This window comes from Magnolia sinica, chromosome 4, assembly GCF_029962835.1.
Source record: "Magnolia sinica isolate HGM2019 chromosome 4, MsV1, whole genome shotgun sequence".
Taxonomy (NCBI): Eukaryota; Viridiplantae; Streptophyta; class Magnoliopsida; order Magnoliales; family Magnoliaceae; genus Magnolia; species Magnolia sinica.
In genome coordinates, this window is record NC_080576.1 from 88,812,642 (window position 1) to 88,828,405 (window position 15,764).

The window sequence follows — 15,764 nt, forward strand, 5'->3', positions numbered from 1 at the left end:
TTCCTTCACATAATGATCTATACATCCGTAATGAAACTGATTTTTAAAATCATGCTGTGTGTGTCTGTGTTCTAAAAAGAGAAATCCCATGAAGCTCCAAAAGAACCAATTCATGCTTTCTACTGATACAAATGATTAATCTTACATGTACATTGTTAACTTCTAACAACACCCCCACCCCCGCACCACCCCCCCCCCCCCCCCCCACAAAATAATCACAACTCCTGGAACTTTTATTGGTGGCCAAAGGAAGTAAAGCACATAAAACCCAACCACTAAAAAACATTTTACATCCCTTCATACATTGCTGTTCAAAACACCCTTGAGAAAATTCAGACTCTCTGCTGATATACTTCTCGGCACTCGGGATTTGGCAATCTCTATCCGAGGAGGCGGGTCTGGGGAGAAACATACGATGATGACCGTTAAATTGTCGCATGTGTTCCGCCTAAGTGCCTCCCTCACCAGCTCTCTTGAGCATCTCTCGGGATCGTTGTGGAGCATGAGCTCTTTCCTTGCTATTGTAACAGCACCTTGACTACTCATCACGTCCCATAGACCATCGCAGCCGATTATCAGAAACTCATCTTCCTCTGTGAGGATTGTCTCCTGCAACTCCGGCTCCGCACTTAATGGGCAGGCAGAGCCTTTAGGGTCCTTCATGTGCCAATCCCCAAGAGCCCTTGCTACCGACAGCTGGCCGTTCAGATAGCCGTCGTAGATGATGCCACCCAGATTCTCAATCCTGATTCTTTCACTGGTGCAGTTGGGTTTGTGATCTCTGGACAATTCAATTGCCCTGCCACGTTTTCCCAACACGGCTCGGCAATCGCCAACATTGGCGATTAGCATGATCCTGAATGGTGATGGGAGAATTATGTCGGGAAAAGTAAGTCTCAAGATGAATATACGTTAGGTGATAGATCACAACAACAATGAAGATAAAAGGAAATGTAAATAGCAATTGACAACATGTGCAAGACCCATTGCATAAGTTTTTTCTTTTCTTTTCCTTTCTTTTCTTTTCTTTTCCTTAACCCATCGCATAAGTTAAAAAGATAATACCCCGAATCTAAAACTATGATTTCGAAACAAAAGCCAAACTTATGAATTCCATGCAATTCAAGGGAGCTATATTTCTGGGCCCATGATCTGAAAACCAAAAATCAAAGGTTGTCAAGGATCATGATTTTAGATGAGAGACTAAAGTGATGGACGGCCACCTCCCTCCCTTCAATTGAGAAGATAACTGAATATATTATATTAGAGCAAGGGGGAGTTTCTGAAATGCAATAATGGGGGTGCAGCCCTGGAACACAGCAAAAGGAGCAACAGGGTCATTACCAAATGAAAGAAGTCTAGATCATAAAAGAGGACACTAATTTCCTTGATCTTCCCAAGGAAGCTTATTGGTTTTCTGAAATAACCAACAACACACCCCATTGACCAAGCATGTTCTGCTCCTAACAAAGTGTTGCCCAAACAGGCAATAGAAATAGGTTTCGCCAATACTAGGAACCAAGAAGCATATCCACACATTCGTGGCTTTTAAATCAACAGATAGTGCAGTTTAAACTAAAGAAATTTCCTATAATGCGACATAGCCAAGAAAAAAAAAAAAAAACCCCCCCCTCTAATGATAAACAATTCAGACTCTATAGTTACTTTCAAAACTGTGCTAACGAACTTCAATTAAGGTGTGTTGATCAATAAAAGAGATGGATAGAGTTCTCACCTTCCGAAAATAAGGGCAGTCAGCGCTGTGGTGCCCGAGGAGCTGTCAAGATAACAAGTATCAGCAAAGGCACGATCAGCATTGACAAATGCACTCCTAATGGCCTTTTCCACACAAGTGGGGAAATGAGAATCCTCAATAATAAACTTAAGAATGTTCTTTCTGATGAAAGATGCTGCATCTGAACCACCATGGCCATCAAATACCTGCCCACATAAACTACTGCATGTTAGCTATTGCATCATCATGAGCAGCCTATACATAGTTTGTTGAATTTCTGGCCGAAAAAAAAAAATAAAAAAATAATCATATTGGCAAAATCAATGAACGGGTGCAAATCCACCAAATGGTTTGTTCCCCAATTATCTCTTAAATTTCAAATGATGGAAAATGAGAGGTTCCGTGATCATGATTGAATGGAATTAGTAAAGAAACTGAAAATATAAAATAAATTACACCATTTATCTTCATTAGCCATAAAAGCAAGCATCTAGCCATACCATGATTTTATTGTACCAAATGAGGATGAATGGTATAGCAAATTAACAACCAATTACAAATCAGAAGATGCATCAGCAGTATTTACGTTACTCACCCCATAGAAAGCCCCTGGTGACGGGAAATTTGCAACTTCTCCAAGATGTTCAAGTAGATTATCTATACATAAGTGCTCATCTTCCATGTACTGTTTGGGTCCTTTATCCGAACAACTCCCAGAGCGAAAAATGGGTAAAAACACAGACTTCTCATTTGCTGGTGATTTGGGGCCAATATTCTCAATATTCAACTCCTACATGCAGAGATTGGTAGCAATTACATTAGATTTAGCTCGATTCCAAAGGCAGCAAGATGCCCATGGTTATAATTTTTCAGGCATATCCGTAATTTTCAAACATAAAATGTCCAATTAAAAAAAAATCCATAACAAAGGGGAAATTCAAAAACTCACCAATTCATCTTCAGCCACCAGCTGAGCACTGCTGATGCAATGCCGAATGACCGAAAGGTGCCGAGGAGGTTTCCCGATATTCATCTGTTTCAAGCTCTCCAGGGCCTCGGAGTTCTCATCGCCAATGGGTGGCCTATTATCATTACTGAATCGACCATCTAATACAGTAAAAGGACGCGATAAATCAGTCCCTGCAGTCATTACCCTTTCCACACATAAAACCCTCCAAAATAACCCAAAATTCAAACGACCCAAAATTTCGTTACACCAGTTACAAAGCTGAAACCCTTCAAAATTGGATCAGATACCCAACCATCCGTTATTTGTAAGAGATAGAAAACCAAAAAACTAAAACCTGATCCACCCCAATCCAGAATTCAGTGAATGCTCATCAGTTACAATCTCCAGAATCTCAAAGCCTCAATGTTCATGAAAATCCATCTTCTCATCATCAAACATCCTAATGAATCCACCGATAGAGGAAAACACAAAAACCCTCAATTCAACCAATTCTTTCAACCACACGCCATTTGAAACAAGCAAACTACATTCCCTTCAATTCCCACACAATTCACAACCCTCCCAGCCGATTCAAATACATACACACGATAACAACGCACAATCGATCAAAATCAAAGCAACATACACCATCTGATTCCCAGCCGATCGCCAAAATCCAATTCCACCAATATCCAACAATTCACATATCAAAACCCTCAAATTCACCAAATCCTACAGTCTTAAAAGCTTAGAAAACCCTAGAAACCGAGAATTTGCAGATCTAACCCAAATCACAAGTATTCTCGATCAGAAAAAAAAAAACCCTAGGTAACCCAAACAAGCCCTGTAATTCACCAAATTCCACAAAAAAACCAGCAAATATCCCAAAATAAAATAAAATTCCGAATCTCTTACAATTGCAGGAGGTGAAATCCGAGGAGAATAAAAAAAGATGAATTTCCACAGATCGGTGAAGGATTCACTTGCCTTTTTCTTTACTTCTCCTGAGAAAAAATAATTACTGAAAAGAGGAGAGAGAAAACCCCATAAAAACCATGGAAAGACGGGCGGAAAGGAGAGGAACTGAATTTATATAGGCCGCAGTAACAGGCGATCCCAGGTTTTCCGGTCATCCCTTCGCTTGCCTCGTAGCTGTCGGGTCCGGACACGTGTCGGTTTCTGAATGGAAACTTTGGTGTTGACCGGATGGTAGCCTCTGGTTCATAGATCAGTGCGGCTGGGAATTTTCAGTCGTTGGATTTCTGGTGGCGGGGATGGACGGCTAGGGATGTGGATGGTCGCTGGCTATTCTCCGATAAATAAGTAGAACTGTAGATGAGTCTTTTTTATTTTCTCAGCCCCGTAAACTTATCTCGGGGAAAGTGACCTTTGAGGTTCGGACGCTGGTATTTTGATCAAAATACTCCTGTACGTTAGGATACCAGCCCCTAAAATGAGTAGATCCAAAACTTATGTGGCCCTAAAGAAGTTTTCAACGGTAAGTATTTAATCTCCGTTGTTTTCTATAGTGGGGTCCACTTGAGCTTTAGATTTACTTGATTTTTTGGCTCATGCTTTAAAATAATCTCAAAAAATGGGTGGATGGTGTGGATATAACCCACACATCATGGTGGGATCTGCACAACTTGCTAACATTGAGTAAAATTGGCACGGGCACAATGCAATTCCATCTAATCTAATTCTAAGCCTTTTCCATTCTTCTCAGGCATAGAGTGGAATGGGCAGAGGACCAGATGAATCCCATGCCACCTAATCCCTTCTAATCCCACCGCCCAAACAGACCCTTTTAAGCTTAAGGTTTCTTTTAAGCTAATGAAATTGGTGGGCAGTACAGTGGGTTTATGCGCCTCAAGATCCCATTCTCCTACTATTCTAAAGGCAGGTTTATAGTCCGCGGACTACCAGAATGAAATTCGCTTCCTATTCCGCTAGTTGGGCAATTCGTGTGGTGATCAGAACTGTTCAAGCAATGAGTCCCATTTCCGATAAAGGACAGACGAGGTATGAGTTGACACAAAACGATTGCAGCCGTCCGATCAATGGACGGATAGGATATTAGAATTGTCAATGCTTTACATTCATGTCCAGTTCTGCGATTTTCCATCAACTCAAAAGATGATAAGGACGGTCCATGGCCTATCCATGCTGGGCCCCACCTATTGAAGTTTCTCTTACAGAGATCCACTTGGCCAGCTGGCGGCCTATGATTTCACTTCACTCTGTGGACTGCCCGTCCGTTCTGGGAAGGTAGGACTACCTGTCTTTTACGTTACAGAGGACGGAAGGAGTGGGAGTAATTTCATACTCCGGCAGCGTATGACGCTTGATAAGCAGGCGCTCAGATTGGACATTAGGCATAAATTAACTCGCATTAACTGACTACATTATGGAAAACACTTTCTCTAAGTCACATGCCTAAAATCCGATTGCTAGAACAATCCTAACCTCTGATTTGTAGAACAGTTTTTGGTTGCATTTTGAGCCGTCCAATAAATATTTAGAATCGGACGGTCAGATAATCAAATAAACTTGATTTTTAGTTCATGATGCATTTAAAAAGGTGCCCCTAATCTGGAAAGTTTAATTATTTGCATTTCACATTTTGTATTTTTAGGTGCATGCGTATCATTGATCCGACTCTGGCAGGGTACCAGAGTTTTTCTCTTAAAGCGTTGATGACGAACAGATCATTCGGTTCGTGTGGGGGATACGTGGCCAGATGCCGTTGGATGCGGGAGATATTATTGTTGAGAAGCGAAACCAGGAGTTATGGAGGCTGCTGAGTGCACTCACTCTACAGCAGTCGCGCGTGTGATCAAGAACACAAATTTCATTATAAAGATCCAGACCGTTCATCAGGTAAATCAGATTGTTTAGATTATATTAAATAAAAAAGATTGATTTTTTTTTTTTCCATCACATGTGGGCCGAGCGTGGAGAAATAAATGGATGGTATGAGGGAGAGGAATTTTAGGAGGATCAGATATTAAATTGGATCAGTGGGCCGGTTTGAAATTTATCCCTGAGTAACTACAATAAGGCTGATTTGATGAACGGCTTGGATCTTGCATGCTGGAAGGTTGAGGTAGTCGAGTACATGTACAAGTTTAGCTGGAAAGTGCACTCGCGAGTTTTCTTCGTATTTCTTCGTGTTATCACATCTTGTTTCGATGGCAGCGGGTTAGATGCAGCTCTTGTTAGATGATAGGAACCGTCCATCGTCTGGTCACTATCGGATGGGCTACATATCATAAGTCATGCTGAGTGATTATTTTGCTTTTGACCATCTATTGGATTCAACCAGAGTGACTCGGATTCCGTAGTGACTTGGCCAGTACCGTGCGTGGCCCACCATGATGTATGATGTATGTATTTTATCCATGCTGTTCATTATTTTATTTTTCCAGCTCATTTCATGACAAGAGCCCAAAAACGAAATAGAACGAAGTCCCATGTGACCATACCACAGGAAATAATAACGATTGTATGCCCACCATTAAAATTTCTTAGACCCACATGATATGTATCTGGCATCTAGCTTATTGCTTAAGTCATACAGACCTAACATAGGGAAAACATAAATATCAGCTTGTTATCAACTTTTGTAGCACTAAAAGGGTTTTAATGGCGGTAAGCAACTCAAGTAGTCATTGACTTTTTGCCAATTGATTCCGAGCTGCTTTGTTGATATGGAAGTAAACAGGGGCAAATGCTTTTAACTTGGCGAATTGAGCCGTTTCAATTTTAATTTGCTACTTATTTCATGACTTTAATTTGAGGGGGCAGAACCTACCTCAAAAATGAATGAAAATACCATATTAATAGCATTGAATAGAATAGATGAGTAGATAAGAATATTTGTTCATCTTTATTAAAAATCACATTAGTAGTAATATAAGCATATGGAGTCCTTACACTTACTCCAATGGTAGACTTTTAGGAGTTTCAACACCTGATTGAGGGTTCAAGTACCCATAGATGGTGAAATCTCATCACGGCGTGAGTGTGTGGTGGTGTGTTTGCGTGTGTAAAAATAAAAAATAAAAAAAGCCAAAGTGTCCCAATTCAATCGTTTCCTGTGGTGTACTCCACTTGAGATTTGGACCTGCCTCATTTTAGGTTAAAGCGCTGGATGAGCTTGCGAATGAATGGATGGCATGGATAAAACACATACATGGTGGGTCTCACGGCACGAGCCAGTACTGACCTCCGTACTAGAGGGGTGACTACCGATGTCGAGTCATCCATCGGACGGTGGAAAACAGGAAAGGTCAACCGTCCACCTTGAATTCCAATTGATGGTCAGGACCATCGGGTCAGTGTAATCTTTGGATTGTGTCCCATCGATTGTAGTGCCTGGAGATGGACGGGTTCCATTAATAAAATCACGGCGCTTGTTAGAGGAACTCCCATGCAGTCTCCTCTCGCTGCACACGTGGCAAAGGAAAGGCCTATTGGGACTGTTTATCTCGTAAGATCTACGGTGGATGGTCAACAATTCAAAAATCAGGAGAAAAAAAATCACAAAATCATAGCCATCATTTTTCCCTCTTGGATTTCAACCGTTGATTCCTTTTATTTTTCCTATATCCATTTTAAGACCATCGATTAGATACTAGTACCATTTGATCATTGGCTTAAATTTTTGTACGTACATTGTAGGGCCCCACTAGATGGAAGGTCCCGATCCACCTTCCCCTCTCCAAGACAATCACGTGGGAAGGTTGGGTGCATGGAAGTTCCCAGTTCCCACATGGCCATATCATTAGCACGTGCCATCCTATTGTGGCCCAATTGTAGAAATATACCAAAGATCAAAACCGTCCATTCCATCCCTACCAAGAGACTTATAGTTTAGCAATTATTCTGACAATTGACATGAACAGAAGAATGTGGAACATTGAAATGAAATGTCTCAATGGTTCAAATTTAATTATACAAATCAAAGGTTGCGATGATATCTTAATCATGAATATTGGAGCATAAGATATTGAAAATAGCCCTTAGAGAATGGACAGTTATGAAAACTGATCTTATTATATCTTTCTTTGAACCTCATCCTTTCATCTTTGTAAATGTACAACTGTTTATAGTCGGTCTATCACTCAACTTTCTTTTATTCTTTTCCTAAAGATTTCTTGCTACTTTACACATGGGACTTTCTCCCCTCAGTAAGTAATCAAGAAGTCTAGCTCTGTGGGGCCCATCGTGATGTGTGCATGACATCCACCTCGTGTCCTTTCCTTTCTGGTCAGTCGTCCGAGTCAACTCAGATTCGGTCGGCCCAACCCGGTTGGATTACAAGAGTCACCGCCCGAGTCACCCTAAATTCGGGTGAGTCCGGCAGCTTCAGCCCCAAAAAGGGCTGAACCCCACAGGAAATAAGGAGGGGGAAGCAGACCATAGAAAGCTTCCAGCTTGTGTGGGACCCACCAACATGTCTATTTTACATGATGAAGGGACACCACAAAATACAACCGATATGGAAATGTTTCACATGTATAAACACATCTGATCCACTAAAAAGCGATGCGGAGTGCTACCTGGCGAAGTGAAGGACGTGAGGTCTAGCACCATCTTCCTTTGAGGCGATAACTAGTTAATCGTGTTCTGTAGTCGATTAACTCCTCATGGAGATTTCTCGAATTCATGAGAAAAGAAATAGGAAAATAGAAATAAATTCTAAACATTTTGTAATAATTTGATTGATGATGAAAAAAGAGATTACACCCCTATAAATAGGGATACGAAGCCATGGAAGAAGTTTTGAAATCAAACTACAACTAAAACTCCTATAATTCGCAACTTATTATAAATAGTAAACTTACTATTTATAAACGATCATGATGTCTACTAGTGCGCAAGTGTTCGGCCAAAAATAGTAAGTGTACTATTTGACTTTACCATGCTGTTCTCCTAATTATTTTAAGCACTTTTCATGTTGGGTGCAACTCCTAAAGTACAATGGATGAAGAGTTATACTCAAACTAAAACTTACCATAAATAGTAAAAACAAAATTAAAACACGAATTCGACCGTCGATCTAAACGTATTTCACAAATTCAGCATGGGCAAAGTAGCTCGTCCTACCCCAAAATCATATATGGTACATCTAATGGCTCATTCTGGTTTGCGAGATACATTCATTTTAAGTTCCAACGATCTGGATCACTTCTGTCATCGATCGGACTTTTTCCGATCCATCTTAGCCATAAAACTGTTCGCAACCTGCCCTACATCACTACCCCACATGTCCCAAGCTTTGGATAGGTTGGGGCTTTGAGGGCCATTGTGATGTATGGGTTTTATCGACACCGTCCATTTATTTTGTCAGTTAGAATATGAGCAAAAAAAATGAGGTAGATCCAAAGCTCAGGTGGACCACACAATGGAGGTTAAACACCTACAGTGGAAAAGTTCCTGAGGCTACAAAAGTTTTGGATTAAGCCGATATTTGTGTTTTCCCTTTATCCAAGTCTATGTGACCTTCTCAACAGGTTGGATGGCAAATAAAGATAAAGGTGGGTCTTGTTTGTTTGCCTCAAAGTGCAGAAGTTCATAAGTAGTATCGTATGAATACAGGGTTGATTACACAGAGAGATGGTTTAGGAGAATGAAAAAATCGAATGCAAAACGAAGTAATGAAAACTAAATGGATGCAATGATCTTGAAAGTTTTGAATGTATGACTTTTAAATAGAATTCAATTAAATTAAAAACAACACTTAAGTTTCAAAGTTCCACACATAGGTTAATAATCCATAAATCATGATGACTTTGATAACACAATTAGGATCTGAGCACCATGGTCGGCCTTATCGAAAAATAAAACAATTTAAATATTTTTAGTAAATGGTATAAGAGATTAGAGAATCATGGATTAATACCATTAACATATATTTTCAAGCGCTAGTGATTTTAAGTATTCAATATTCATGAGATAATGAATAAAATAATGTAGCAGATTGAAAATATTTCTCATCTAAGAAATCTAATTGATTCAGGTTAAGCCTAAGCATCCACCATATGGATCTCACATGATAGATCAAAAACCTAAACCTAGATAATTGATAACATACATACACCATTCATCTCATAAAAAAATAAAATAAAATCAATCATCATAACTTAAAGATCATTAAACCCAGGTGCTTTCCTTTTAGCTTGGGCTAAAGGAAATTAGAAAAACATAACTAAATGGTAAATAGAAAGCAACAAGAAAGCAAGAAAAAAAAAATAAAGATATAAAAATTTGTAAAGAAAAATAATTTCTAAAACTATAAAACTTGAGAGGTTTCTAAAAAAAAAACCTTAGATATGCTCTCTAAGAACCTGAGATATCTCCCAAAAGTCCTTCGGAAACTTTTATTTATGGCATAGCTCGGATAGATTCGCAAAACCGACTCTATTTACGCAATCCGCGTAGACACCGTGTATCGCTTCGATGTCATCGAACTGCTTTCGATGTCATCGAAGAATGCATCCAATTTATCCAGCAACCAAATTCAATTTTTCTGTAATTCTTCGATGACATCGAAGATGTCATCGAAACTAGTTCGATGTCATCTAAGCTCAGATCTTGCGAATTTCTCTACTAATTTCTACACTTCCTTCCTTTTCCACTTGGTTTTCTTAATTTTTGGAGTCTTGAAATCTTCAATCTTGGTCTTTAAAGGTCCATTCTTTGCCTTGGTGATTCTTGAGTATCAAATCCATACTTTTAACATCCTTTTCAATCTAAGCTCTTAAACTCACTTTGCAACACAAATAAGTATAAAATATACCATTAAACATTATTATGTTCATAAAACTAAGATATAAATGAGAGAAAATATGCAATATTTGAGTCTTAACACACCCCCCAATCAGTATTTTGCTAATACCGAGCAAAATAAATGAAGAAAAATTTTCAAATAAAAATAAGAATAAAAACTAATTTCAGAAATAAAATTAAAATGAAAACAAAAATTCTAACTACACCACTTTCGCAGGTAATCTCTATTGCATTTAACATATGCAACAAGTCTTTAAACCTTTAAGTTTCCCTTAGTGGACAAGTTATAGTCTCGTGAGGGTTTTTAGAAATGTTACCCACAAACATTGAAAATATGGAAAATAGTTCAAAATTCAAAAATTTATATAATTATGCCTTTATTCATCATATGAATTTCAAAACAAAGCAACACTTATCCTAAGTCTTAAGTTAGTTAGAATCTCAATTTCCTAATTCATTACATCCTTGAGTTCAGAGACCTAATTAAAATTTAAAATAGTTATGATACAATATACTTAAGTGCTTGGTGACACTAGTCTAACTTTAAGAAATATGCATATTCCATATCCTAACTCTTTTCAATTATCCTAAGAATATGAAATCTCTAGTTATTTCATTTCCTTCATGTCTTTTATTCTTTTATCATCATATTCTCATTATTATATACCACCCTTAGATGAAGATTCCTATCGGGTTTGCTTCATAACTTAAAGTATCGTAATTGTAATGGTAATAACACTGGATACTTAAGTATCCTTACTCCGGATTACTGACATGATTATTATGGTCATTACATTCATGTTTTATAATAAAATTTTCTTTTTTCCATCACTTTTTCTTTTTCAATATTCTCTACTTGAAGCATATGTCAATGGTACCAGTTCATTCAACCTTGTTTGAATTAAAATTTGTTATTCTAGTTCACATATCATATTCATCACTTAGTTAGCTAGGGTGTATTGTGAATTCAGTAGATCAAATTACAACTCAATTTAGTGATTCGATAATTTAACTCAAGTCTATAATTTTCAGTTATCGGAATTTCGACTACTATCAATCTAGACTAAGTATTAATTTTGCCTTTGGAATTCGATAATATCATGTTCGCATTCTTGTATATATATATAAAAAATTAGTTTGAAAATTTTGAATTTTTTCTATAAACCAATATATATATATATATATATATATATATATATATATATATATATATATATATATATATATATATATATATATATATATATCTATATATGGGGGATGATCATGTGTTCTTGAGGTCGAGCTGTGTGGGCCCCACCGTGATGCGTTTCGAACATCTACCCCATCAGTCGGATGCACCATTCCATCGTGGGCCTAGGTCTCAAAAATCAAGTCAATCCGTGACTTGTGTGGGCCACACCACATACGAAGTGGGGAGGGGCCGTGCACCATTAAAACATTCATAATCATTTTTGGGCCCACCGAGATGTGGTTTGCAAATTCAGCCCATCCATTATGTGTGTCCCACTTGGATGAGGGTTCGGACCAAGTTTTAGTGGCATTCAAAACTCAGGTGGGCCCCACTAAGTGCTTTTATATGTTTTAACGGTGTCTTCACATGATTTTAGATGGTATGGCCCACGAGTTCCGTATACGGCTGATTTTGGGATATCCCATAATTTAGAGGACCCATCAAATGCATGATGTTGATGGTCGACACGCATCACGGTGGGGCCCACACGGCTCGACCTCACGGGAGCTTATCGTGAGGTCGAGCACATATACCTTTTCCCATATATATATATATATATATATATATATATATATATATATATATATATTTGTACTCAACCTATTCCTAAAATATAAACTCACATGGATGACTAACCACACCCCCCAACCTAAAATCTACATTGTCCCCAATGTAATGATACATGTAATGCAGAAAATATGAGAACAATAAAAATAAAAGAAAGAATGGATAGTACCTACCATGAAGAACTCACCTACAAGGTGACACTAAAAAAATGAATATTATACAAATCCTACATAAATGCTCCATTAGACTAGGAGCATCAATCCGAATATTCTGACTCATGAAGAGGGACGGACTCCTCTCCCAAATGAAAGTTTTCCATATAAGGTTTCAATATTTGACCATTAACCTTGTACACATTATCATTACGTGGATTTTCAATTTTAACAACCAGAATTAGACTCGATCCGACGGATCCGACCCAATCCAATTCGAACGGAAGGCCAGGATTAGGTCGAATCGAGTAGGCCCACTCAGATCTGATCGTATATCAAGTCGAGTTCGGATCGGTGGCTAATCCGGATCGATCCAATCTGGAATCAGATCTGATCCAATCCGCGCAATATTCATTCAACATTGTTTTCTGTAATGTTGTCCACTTGAGATTGGGATATACCTCATTTTTGGTTTAATACCATAAAATAATCTAGAAAAATAGATGGACAACATGGATGAAATAAATACATCATGGTGGGGTCCACAGAGCACCGACCACCAGCCATTGGCTGGTGGTAGGGGGAGTATTCAATTTGTCTCCTCTTAGGCCTTGAGCTCCGAGTTCAAAGTCTTCTAACTCCTGACACTGTGTATCGACGTGACGTCAAGAAGTGGCAGGTGTACCATGCACTAGTTGTGTATTGACGTTAGTAAGTTCTGTGGGTCCCATCATGAGGTATGTGTTATATCCAAACCGGCCATCCATTTGGCGGGCTTGTCTTAAGGTTTGAGTTGAAAAATAAGACAGATCTAAAGAATAAGTAGACCTCACTACAAAAAGCAGTGGGGGGTTGAACGTTTGTAATTGAAACTCTTTTAGGGGTCACAGAAGTTTCGGATCAATATGAAATTTGTTTTTCCTCTTCATCCATGTAGTGACCTTATTAACAGATTCAATGGAAAATAAACGTTATGGTGGGCCCTACAAATTTTTTAACAGTGAAAATCATATATATATATATATATATTTTAAAATTTTCAAAAAAAATAAAAAAAATAGAAGACTCGATCTGAACCGTACCCAACCCAATCCGACTCGATTTCCTTGACCGAGTCGGACTCGGTTCGGGTCAGGCTAGCAGTGCAATGAATCAAATCGAGTTAGATGACCCGAACTCAGTCCCAGATTGGATCGAGTTTGGGTCAATTCATTGAAAATTTCTGATCGAGTCGAGTTGGACCCAATCCGGTCTTACTCGACTCGATGCCCACCTCTAATGAAAAATAAATAAATAAACAGTGGTTAAAAGCCATAGGCAATCGGAGCCCAGCCTGTGTTGAGCGGGGATCCACTAGGGCAGTGGAATCCTTCGGTACAGTGTCGGGTATCCAACCGGCCCTACTTGATGTAAGGGTTCATCCACACCGTCCATCCAATTTTCCATATCATTTTAGGATATGAGCTCATAAATAGAGAAATCTAAGGCTTAAGTGACCACACCATAGGAAGAACTAATGACAGTGATGCCCACTATTTAAACTTTCCCAGGGCCCACCATGATGTTTTGTTGCCATCCAACATGTTTATAACGCCACATAGACTCGGACGAAGAGAAAGAAAACACAAATATCAGCTTGATCTAAAACTTCTCTGGCCCACTGAAAGTTTTCAGTTGTAGGTGTTTAATCCCCACTGCGTGGTCCACTTGAGCCTACGGATCTGCCTCATTTTTGGGTTTATAAACTAAAATGATATGTCAAAATAGATGAACGGTGTGGATAAATCCACGTCCCTAAAAATATAGACAACACAGTTTTTTTTTTTCCTTTCACGAGGGCTGCACTGTAGAAAACAATGACGGCCAATGGATTTACTCAAGATACATGTGTGGACCCCACTGGGCACGAAAGTCATGAAATCCCACTCAGCAGGTGGCCCACACCATGGAAGACAGTGGACAACCAATGGATTGACTAAATGTACACGTATGGCCCACATGATGAGTGGATCCGCCTAACTTTTGCACCTATGTTTTTCAAGTGGGGTGTACGGTCTTCAGTGGTACGCCGTACACGTGGCACCGTTTCGTGAATCATGTACCATCTTAATGAGATTATACGGTAAAGGCACTAGAACTCGATTGATTTAATCATTTAGGACCGTTCATCTAACTTACCCACCTATGGATGGAAAATGGTTCAAAATACACGTCAATGGAATCATCCTAACCATCTGATCAATGGATTTAAGAAACAACCGTAGATAGCCAAAATGTTTGATGGTCTAGATTAGGTGTGCGAAAGTGAAGAACGGTGATGAATGGTACGGTTCAATAGGTCTGACTTTTTAAAGATAATCCATTACAGGACTACAGATGGACGGTCCGGATTGATATGTAGCCCTGGTGCGTTAATGGTTTGATAACGATTGAAAAGAGCTACGAAAGGCAGGAAGCATCATGAGAAAGAGCAACAAAAGGCTGGGAATCTTTTTAAGGTCTGTTTCGTTCATGAAAAGCATTGGAAAGTGTATAGTATTTCTTTAGTCAATATCAGGAAACTATGGTAAAGAAATATGGTTCTCATTTGTTTTTTCACAAGAATTTCTTGGGAATTTAGAGTGTATTTTCAAATTTACTGTTAGGCATTAATAATAATAATAATAATAATAATTACCAAACAATACCTACTTAATACATTCTAATGCCTTTTTCAGAAAAGTTTTTAATAAAGTACCCATTAATTTAAGTAATTATCATGGAGTAGCTTCTTTAGTGCAAGGGGTCCGCTGTTGGGTGAGCTCACTGTGATGTTTATTCGAAATCCACTCTTACCATTAGGTGCATCACTTCTATTTGTTTTAGGGCACAAAAAATTGGGGGTTCAAGGTGTACTCCATAGTCAAAAATAATATATAGGGTAATGCTCACCGTCCAAACTATTTCCCTTGGTTTTGCCTACTTGAATCAGGGATGGGCCTCCTTTTTTGTCACTCGAACTAAATTTTAATTGGTATGAAGGGTTGGAGTAGATTTCATATAATCATCACGATGAGCCTTATAAAAATCAAGCGTGGATGTCTCTCCTTCAACTGTTTTCTTTGATATGGTCCATCTAAATCCTGCGCCACCTTGATTTTTTTTCATGTTGGGCCTAATGTGGAATTATACATCTAATGACCAGAGTGGATATTGCATATCATGGTGCCCTGTATAAAAACATCAAGGTGTTCATCTTTATTTATTATTATTATTATTTTAATTTCATAGCAAATCTATGTTTTTTTTTCAACAGTCGTGAGAGGGATATGCACCTTGATATCCTATAAATAT

General features: G+C 38.6%; 1 protein-coding gene across 3 annotated transcripts; it reads right to left on the reverse strand.

The window, feature by feature from the left end:
• Positions 1–212: 212 nt before the first annotated feature.
• On the reverse strand, positions 213–3,760 carry LOC131243349 (probable protein phosphatase 2C 27). Of its 3 annotated transcripts, none has more exons than XM_058242648.1 (5): positions 3,600–3,759; positions 2,685–2,842; positions 2,331–2,525; positions 1,736–1,941; positions 213–856 (listed from the first exon to the last, which is right to left on the reverse strand). In XM_058242648.1, the coding sequence occupies exons 2-5, from the start codon at positions 2,766–2,768 to the stop codon at positions 298–300; spliced, it is 1,044 nt and encodes a 347-aa protein (XP_058098631.1). In that variant the 5' UTR covers positions 2,769–2,842; positions 3,600–3,759; the 3' UTR covers positions 213–297. The 3 variants fall into 3 exon arrangements, with proteins under 3 accessions (XP_058098631.1, XP_058098632.1, XP_058098630.1); XM_058242649.1 differs by having other exon boundaries at positions 3,672–3,753; XM_058242647.1 differs by having other exon boundaries at positions 2,685–3,760.
• Positions 3,761–15,764: the final 12,004 nt, after the last annotated feature.

Bases quoted from the DNA above. Each gene is read 5' to 3' on its own strand.
- LOC131243349 (XM_058242647.1), bottom strand. From the start codon at position 2,885: ATGACTGCAGGGACTGATTTATCGCGTCCTTTTACTGTATTAGATGGT. The intron at 1,942-2,330 runs GTGAGTAACGTA...TTATGTGGGCAG, and splicing joins CACCAGGGGCTTTCTATGGG to GTATTTGATGGCCATGGTGG. The intron at 857-1,735 runs GTGAGAACTCTA...ATCACCATTCAG, and splicing joins ACTGCCCTTATTTTCGGAAG to GATCATGCTAATCGCCAATG.